Source organism: Limulus polyphemus, unplaced genomic scaffold, assembly GCF_000517525.1.
Source record: "Limulus polyphemus unplaced genomic scaffold, Limulus_polyphemus-2.1.2 Scaffold4848, whole genome shotgun sequence".
Taxonomy (NCBI): Eukaryota; Metazoa; Arthropoda; class Merostomata; order Xiphosura; family Limulidae; genus Limulus; species Limulus polyphemus.
This window is the reverse complement of record NW_013670458.1, coordinates 18359-27917: the sequence shown is the minus strand read 5'-3', so window position 1 is coordinate 27917 and position 9559 is coordinate 18359. Positions and strand designations below refer to the sequence as shown.

General features: G+C 37.5%; 1 protein-coding gene across 1 annotated transcript in view; it reads right to left on the bottom strand.

Moving 5' to 3' along the window:
- Nucleotides 1-9199, bottom strand: part of LOC111088955 (RCC1 domain-containing protein 1-like) — a 27693-nt gene extending 18494 nt beyond the window's left edge. Inside the window, exon 1 of the mRNA XM_022400389.1 lies at nt 8904-9199. Within this exon, the coding sequence (XP_022256097.1) occupies nt 8904-9187 (284 nt within the window). The 5' untranslated portion in view covers nt 9188-9199. The remainder of the gene's footprint in view (nt 1-8903) is intronic.
- Between the last annotated feature and the right edge of the window lie 360 nt (nt 9200-9559).

Below are 9559 nucleotides of genomic sequence, written 5' to 3'. Positions count from 1 at the left end.
ATATATTATTAATATTGCTCCTGTAAGACATACCATATTACACTGTGGTACTTCTGTAATGTATATCTTTTGTATTTACAGTTTAATACTCAAACAGATGTAATATAATACAGTGCTTCCCAAACTGTGTGTTGCAGCAAACAGTTGTGCTGCAGGAGGGTATCAGATGTGCCACAGAATTTTTGCAATTATAAAGTAACTATTTAGCAATGTAAATTTATCAAGTTAATACATTTTTCAAATTTCAAACTGATTTATTTTCTCCTTGATACACAGTATAACAGTAATTTCTGTACGTCTTGATCAGAGGAATGCCACTAGGCCTGCCATACAGACTTATTTACATGTGTCGCAAAAAGTTTTGGAAGCACTGATTTAAGAGATATCTCTGGTAAAACAGTAGCTACTATTTCAGTGATATGTTCCCATAACAACATCTTGTTTTTTCAATATCTTCAGAATTCTTACTTTCTTTTTTTTTTTGAAGAATAACAAAAATGACAAACTCGTCTGACAGTTTCATAAGTTCAGTAGGGCAGCTACTCAAATAGTGCTGTTTGAATTGCCATATCTATAATGATAGAAGTTTTATCAAGCAGTCCTTTTCAATAGATATGATCTCAATTAGTATATACATATATTCATGAATAGTTGTTTTTAAGAGTGCTAGAAAACACTAAAAAGGCTTGATCTACTTCCACTGCTAACCCTAAAATTACCAAAGAGGTCCATAAAATCCCCATCAACTTTTTAAACAAATTTATCTAAACTATTTATGCACTAAACTACTTCTCAGTCCATAACTTCATTTGTTACATGGCCCCTAGTAACATTAATGTTACACAAAAAAAAATTAAAACAAAAATACTTCCAGGTTCATAGTTGATTGAACTAATTATTGATGGGGTCTCCTAAGTATATTACAAAGAAAATTGGTGATTTAACTCAATTTTTATGATAAGTTCTTTACACTGGGTGTTGTAACAGGCAAAACATAAAATAAATCAATACAATGAAGTGTGCCGACTCATCATCAGTGAACAGTTTAATATTAAGTTAGTAATGTGATGGCTGATGAATTGAGCAGTTATCCATATACAGGACATAAGAAGTGTTGACCAGTTAAAAAAAAAATCATTCTCAATTCATATTTTCTTTCTCTGAGCCTCAGTGCACAAATATTTAATGTTCTCACTGGTATTACACAACTTCACAAATATTTAATGTTCTCACTGGTATTACACAACTTCACAAATATTTAATGTTCTCACTGGTATTACACAACTTCACAAATATTTAATGTTCTCACTGGTATTACATAACTTCACAAATATTTAATGTTCTCACTGGTATTACACAACTTCATCATTCATTATTCCTTTTTTTTTTCTTAATTTGGTTTTAAGTACATCTTTAGTTCAGATCTAGATTTTCCAAAGATTTCTACTCAGCAGGCTATATCTTCATTTAATGATAAAAACCATAGTTTTTGGCTTTTCTTTGCATATAGACGCTTGACTGGAATAATAATTTGAGTAATAATTAATATGTATTTGTTACTTTATAGATTTAATAGATATTTGTTGTTACTTTATTAACGTTTTTACACTTATACTGCGAGTTAAAAATGGCTGCTGCTATGATTTTGTCTGGTTTATAAGTTCGTTGCTGTCCTAATTTAGGATCTTTTTAATAAATTCATAAAATGTTATAAAAGAGAAAGAAAGGGGGCCCGGCGAGGATGTTTGCCCTGGGGCCCGTGCTGGCTTTCGAAGTTCCTGCTATTCAGAATGATATCTGATTTGTGTAAGCTTTTTCAACCACCTTTGATGCCAAAGTTAGACAGAGAAGTTTACAATATAGCAAGTTAATAGAATACTTATTAGCTGTATACAGTTAAACAGGCAGGAAATTGATATTTTATGGCTAACAACTTTGTTCAATGTTGAAAAATAAAGAGATGTATTTTTGTTGATCATTAGTATATAATAACATGCAGATATGTAGTAGAAATGGCAAATTACTGCCTGAGGAGATACATCTCCATAACACCAGCCAGTAATAACAATCATAAGATTATAAAAACAGAGAGAGCTGAGTGTGCCACTACATATATGAAAAATGCCAAAAAACCTTAATTCTTCCAGCATACTATCATTTTATGTTCTAAAAAAAATGCTTTTACAAATGAATTTGTGAAATTCTTCAACTATTTAAAAAGGAAATAATTAGAGTCTGAAACTACAAAATATGTGTGTACACAGAGATGTCTGGTATGAAAACTGCATCACTAAATGTACCATTCACAGAAACATAATCTAATTGTAACAACTAGATGGCCAACAGCAAATCTGTAATTGAAACAACAAATAAACTACCTGATAGAAACATTAGTCTAACACTTGTAAATCAACAATTTTGAATGTTTTATTGGACAACATGCAATCTGAGTTTTTAGTAAATTATCAATATCATAGTTTAAATCACATTTTCTATTAGCTTCATCATAAAACTATTTAAGATTTTCATCACACAGCTCTCCTCACATAAAGCTATCTTGATCTTCTTTCTGCCCTCCGAGTATAGCTAAAGAAAATAATAATAATTTCACGCTCAGCACACTAGTCTATATACCCCACCAATTTCTCGCCACTATTGAACATATACATAGCATGTTACTACTTTCTACCAATAGTATTGTATCACCTGTATTAGCGCACCTTGCTGCCTTTTGCTATTCCTGCTCAATCCTCACTTTTGAGAATTGGCAGGATCTAAAAGAATAACACCAGCAGTGGGGAGGAAGGATGGGAAGTGTGTTAGAGTGGGTTAATACCTATCAGAAATACATTTTCAGTGTAATAAAATTTAAACTTCCAATCAGGTCTTACATCCTCTCACACAAAGGTAGAATCCCACATTGCAAAGGTGGAGTGGCCAGTGTAGGCTCACAACATTGAAATCAAGTAGAAAGCAATTGCCCAGAGTGAACGGGTGGGCTCTGAGATGAACTGAAGCACACATGTGAGGCACCACACTACTTCTGGAACAGGTATGCCCTTCACCCTTGAAGAAAGAAATCAATCTGATACAAGCAAAAAAAAAAGGATATGCACAAGTGTAATCCATTCTAAAAGGTGTAATCCACAGTAAAAAAAAGAAAAAAGCACCTGATGTAGCTATAGAGATACCTAACCTCAACTGTACAAACAAGGTTCCACAACTCATCCTCGAGATTAGGAGGTTTAGGGTCAATCAGCTAAAAACGAATATAGAATAACATAAACAATGCAGCTAGAGCATGTGGATCATGCCACAAATACACATGAATCCAAACTGTAAGCAAACACAGTGTCATACGTCAAGCAACTAGAATTACAAAGAGGAACTTGGCACGTGGCCGAAACCAGACAAACTCCCAAAACCACCGTAGGAGCAAAAAGTATAACAAACCAAACTAGGCAGTATGGGGAAGCATCTTTGCCTCAACTCAGCCATAAGAACAGGGCAATATCTGTAACAAGTATTAAGAGCAGAAATCTTAAATCACCTAACCATAAATGCTGGGAAGAGACATCCTGCATCCAAAATTACGAGGAAGATATGGAACATTCACCCAATGGTACGAACAGTGTATGTACATTATGTTGCCAGTATTATGAGGCAGACACTGCCCCCCAAATTCAACCGTAGGAGCAGAGAAGGAACCACCTGTATTTGTAATTCACGCAACTGCACACAACCATAGGAACAGGGCAGTGTCATCCAGAACCCGATATTACGAGAAGGATCCCACATACACTGGTCCTGCTCCAACTGACAACTGCCCACCTAGGAATAAGCATTCAAGGGAAATGGAAGGAGGAAAACCAGCTTTGCCCCTCTTCTCACTGAGTAGATATATGGAAAGTTAAAAGTCTACAATGCACTCAGGAGGAAGCCTCCATGGTTCACTACCCCAGCAACTGGGAACTGGAAGTGGTAAGGACTCCCATGCTTCACTCTAAGAAAAAGGGGGGAGTAAGTGAGGTGGGGAGTCCAAAGAAAAGTCCAATGGATATCCACAATTCCTGTTTTATTCAATCAAGGGGTCGGCAGGGATGAGCAAAAAACACCTGTTTTTCTCATGAAAATCCATGAGTGATGATCCACAACTCAGTAAGACTGATGGATATTGAGAATCCCATGTATATACCACTGCGCAAGCCACCAGTGGTCTTTAGGAACACCCCATCTCTATGGTGAGCATTATAGCACTGCCAGTAAATAGTGTGGGTTTAAAACAAAGCATAACTGACAACACCCATCACAGAATGGGATCCCATAAGCAGTGAAAAAAAAAAGAAGGTCTCTTAAAAAGAAATCATAAATTAAATGACGTGATAAGACTTACTCCACTTAAAGATGAATAGACGTGTGTACTATTGCCATGGAAAGGAGACGATATCCACCTGAAGAAGATATGGCCAGACTGTGTAGATACTGAGCGACAAAAGTATTAGAAGTAGTCCACATTCTGACCTGAATGATCTCCTCCACAGGAAGGTGAAGACAAGAAGCCAAAGACTTCTAGAAACATGACAAATTTGATTAGATGGCAACCATCCATGAGTAGGTCAAAATATGCCAGCCTAACAAGTTGATGAACCAACCGGTTAGTGAGACAGGGAATAAATCATGGGAAACGGATGAATTCCAGGGGAAGAAATAGTTGGGAACATGAACCTGGTAAGAAGGTAATACATGCAACATAACACCATAAGGAGCAAACCAGACAAAGAAGTCGATCTGGATCAGAATGGAGTATAGGTGAGAGATGAGAGGTAAGGAAATGGGTGTGAAAGTCAGATAGCCTTCACGATCAGAACAGGACTTATAAAGGAAGGACCAGTCTTGATATATGATGACTAAAGAGGAATGGTAGAGGATTCAGGTACCATTAATGGCACAAATGTCTGATTGACGACATCTACAAGAAGGGAGAAGGAAACAGGTCTTGAGGGAGAGATGGTATATGGAACACGTAGACAAAGGTTTAAAGGGAGGATGAGAAAGGGCACAAAGGACCACAATAAGATTCCAATCAGGCAATTCAAAGGATCATGGAGGAAGCACAACCCAAAAGGAGCAGAAAAGAAGGAAAATGACAGGGGAAGACAAAACCTTATGAAACTTAGAGAAACAGAAGGTGTTCGACAAGATTGCCTTATAGCTAGACACAGTTGAAGAGAACAAGCCTTTGTCAAACAACCAGGTGAAGAAATAAAAAAGATGAGGAACGGAAGGGTGGAAAGGATGGAAACCATGTTGAAGAGACCAAAGGCAGAAGGTACACCATCACCACTAGTAAATGGACATGGAAGAAGGTCATATGGATTTGGAAAGGAAAGATGCAGTATGTGGAATCAATACCTGGGCTAAGCCAATGGTCCTGACAAAAGCTATGTGTGATGATAGAGGGTGGTGATATCTGGATGAATAAAATCTGACCAAGGTTGACAGAGAGGAAACCATGACAGTAGGGGAGGTTGTACAAGTAAAGGTCAGATCAGCAGGAGCCACGGTTGTGGCAGCCAAAATGGAGCCACCACGAGGAAGGAAGGAAGTTTGTTGATCCTGTGGGTGGTGAAAGCATTGATATGAGGAGTCCCCAACTGAGAGCACATCCACTGAAAAAACCTGTGGATTGAGGAACACTCTGTGGGGAGAATCTTGTTGGGTCAAGATAAATGATCTGCAAAAAGATTCAGGTCACCAGGAACATGGCAAGCTATTACCACAATGTGGGGACCGTGGGTCCAGAAAAGTAGATCCAATGTCTGAAAGCACAGAAACCTGGATTTGGTTCCCCCTTGATTGATGATACAAGTGGCCACTGTGAAGTTGTCAAGAGTGTATCATAACCCCCCCTCCCTCACAGGAGAGGAAGGAAGTGGGACAAAGCTTGATGAAACATCATAAGTGCGAGAATGTTGATATGATGAGGGGACTCCTCGACTGACCAAAGACTGGAAATCTCCCAAGAGTCGAGGTAAGCACCCAACCCTCTAAAAAGATGAGCCAGTGAAAAGGGGAGGTGGATGATATGGAACCCCCACTGTAGTCTCGTCCCGGTCTAACCACCAAGCCAGGTTGACCCTGATTGGGGAAAGAAGGGGAACAGGGTGGTCCAAGGGATACGAGTAGAAGTTCCACTGATCAAGGAGTGTCCAATGAAGGGAACATATAGGAGCTCCACCCATGAGAATGAGAAACTCCAAGAAAGCCCACATCCCCAAAAGAGATAGAACCTTGCGAGCTATGAGAGAATGCAAGATGAGGGTCTTGTGGACTGCTTGCTCCATATCCCGAAAACAAAGAGGAGAAGGCTGGGCTTGACTGAGGTTGGAATTGAAGAAAAACCCCAAACGAATAAGGTATAGAGGGGGGTAAGATCGATGATAGGTCTCCAATCTCTTATCTTCTTTGGAACCACGAAGAGACTGTCATAAAACCCCAATTATATAGGGCCCACCCATTCAATAGCCTCTTTGTGAAGCAGGTCATGGTTAGCCTCGGTAAGATGACCAAAAGATGTAGGATCCCATGGTGGTGGGAAGGAAATAGAGGAATGGAAAAGGGGAGGTGGGGTTGATAACGAAAACAGAGACCTCTTGACAGAACCCATAGACCAGCAGACCTGTCATGAGATGCTGCCACATGGCAGAAAAGTGGAACAATCTGGCTCCCACTGATCTAGAAACTTCTGTTTCATTGGTCAGCCTAGGTGTGGGAATAACAAAGATAGGGTACGGGCCTCAAAAAGAAGGCAAGGGCCTGGGTGAAGAAGGAAGAGGGAAACAAGGATGGGTGATGCATGGCAGGAAGAAGGAAAGGGAGATAAATGTGTATCCAGAGAAGACAAGGAAGAATACAATGTAGCCACATCAATCTTGGATTCCAAGGAATCAGGATGACCCCCAAATACAGTATTGCATAGGAAGGGGGCCTGACACCGATCCCACGGGGATAAATGGGGGAGATGCACCTCCACAATTAATGCATCTCTCCTCAACAAGTCATAATAGAACATGAGCCAAGTATTAAGGGAAAGGAAGAGGCCGATATATGAGCTATAGCAGAACAAAGGAGAGAACCAAGCTCATCTGAAAAAAGTTCAGGGGAGCGATGAAAGGCCCTTGACAATAATTGGTGGGAAGACAGGTAACATAAAAGGGAGGAAAGGGAAAAGTTGAATCCTTGAGAATTGAGCCTGATTAAAATGAACAGTCACATCAAGATTCTAACCACAAAGGGGAAGTAAAGGATTCAACTGTTGAGAACCCGAAATGGATCTGAAGAGCAATGGTGCGGCAAAGCATGTTGGTCCAAAAATTATTGAGCATAAACCCTCAGGTGAAGGGGGGAAAACAAAATTCAGAAGGAATTTCATTGAGTAAAGTAGAGGAGGCATGATAGGTAATAGGAGAAACGTAAATTACCCCATACCGGTTTAACAAGTTGTAAAATTGAAAGAGGTGGAAGGCAAAATCTCTTGAGGTGTAGATTGTGACTGAACAAAATAAGAAGGTGCCAGGAAAAGAGAGTCCAAATTGTCTTCTTCAATGTATTCTTCCTCAGAAACATTGTCAGGTTGAAAAGGAGAAGAAATTGCCAGCCGAACATATGAATCTAGCTCCTTGCGAATTAATGCCTGTAAACCTCTGCATATAAACTAAGCCAGAGTTCTGGGAAGTCATACCAGTAGCACTGTCAACGGTAATAGAAACTTCCATATCTAATATATTGAACCTCAAATTCATACTAAATTCAATTAGAAATCGGGAACAATAAACAAATGCAAAAAAAAATTGTTAAAACAATAGAATGCAAACACAGAAAATGAAAACTGTTGAACAAAAAAAATTTTAAATGGCAAAGAAGCTCAATCAGAAAAAGTAGTCACACACATCTAAATGATGTAGTGCCAATCGAGAAAGTGAGGTTTAAGTGGGAATAGCAGAGGGAACTAGCTGTGCCAATTGAGGTGGTGCAATACTATTGGTAGGGTATATAGACTAGTGTGCTGAGCATGAATTTTTTTTATTTTAGCAATACTTAATGTAGATTACAGCATTTCTACAGTATAAAGATTGAATGCCTATGTTCAAGATTTTGAATATGGTCTATGAATATAAAAGTTATTTAGGTTATATTGGATTTACCACAAGGTTGTCACCAGTTAACATAGAAGAACATGCAAATTTAAATTTTACATAATTTCTCAGTGTTAAGAACCATGTGCTGAATGAGTGTAATGGACATATAGGTAGAGGGCAATTTAAACTTGCATTTTTCATGTTCCCACTTTGTAGTTTTCTAGAGCTAGAATACAAATAAGTATGTTATTTATTACAAAAATAAATAGTATGATAAATTCTGATGCAGCCTTTCCCTCTCTCACACAAAGCTATCACGATCTTTGTTCTGCCTTCCAAGCAATGTTAAAATAAAAGAAATCCATGCTCAGCACACCAGTCTATATTTACCACACCAAATTTGGACCACTATTTTCTCTCACAAAGCTATCACAATCTTCTTTCTGCCCTCCGTTCATTATTTGCCTTTAATATTGCCACATACAGGCATCAAAGCTATTTTGATTTGGAATCTTATGTAGGAACTGCATATAAATGAAAGTCTATTGATTAGCATACTTAAACAAGAACTGAATGAAAAAATAGTGCAGTTTGTTTGTTATTAAATCTATAAGCATTAGTTTTTTACAAGTAAGTTTGTCAACTGTTTTGTAATTTAACTTAAAATATATCACAAATTAATCAGAAGAATCTTTCATGGTCTGTTACTACAGTACTAACATTTCTTAATAAGGAAAAGAAGCAGCCAATAAGAACACACAATACCTTCCAAGCCCAAAACTGAGTACTGTTCCATTTTCTGAGAGAAGAAGTGAATGTTCTTTACCACAAGAAACTGCTCTAACTTTGCATGGCAATAACAGAGGGGTTGGGTTTAAACTTTCTAAAAGGTAAGCACCTCCATCTAAAATGATGTTGAAACATATTTTAATTCTACACAATAACAGAAAAAGCAATTTCAAAGCTTTTAATTTTCTTAAATTACTTTTCAAATTCTTTATTCTTACTGAACATTCAAACACAACATAAGCTCCACAAGAAACCATCATTATATGTCTATTTCCTTTTATGTTTGTAGGACAAATGTATAAATGGCATAAAAACAATAATGATTCTAGCTTGATGTTAACACCATTCTTACTGGTTGTTCCAGAACAAAATATAGAATATGTTCTTCTTTAGGTTAAAGTTTATATATGGAAGACTGTGCTTTATTGTAGACTTCTACGGTAGATACATTCCACACAATAGTCCAATCAGGAATTAAATATGTTAATTGATTTTAGATTAACAAGAAAATCAGTCTGATGTAATAAAATCCCACTTTTATGTCAATTCTAACTTTCAACAAAATATGTACAGGAACACATATGTAACAAATTATGTTATTAAAAGATAGGATATAAAATAAATAAAATTTA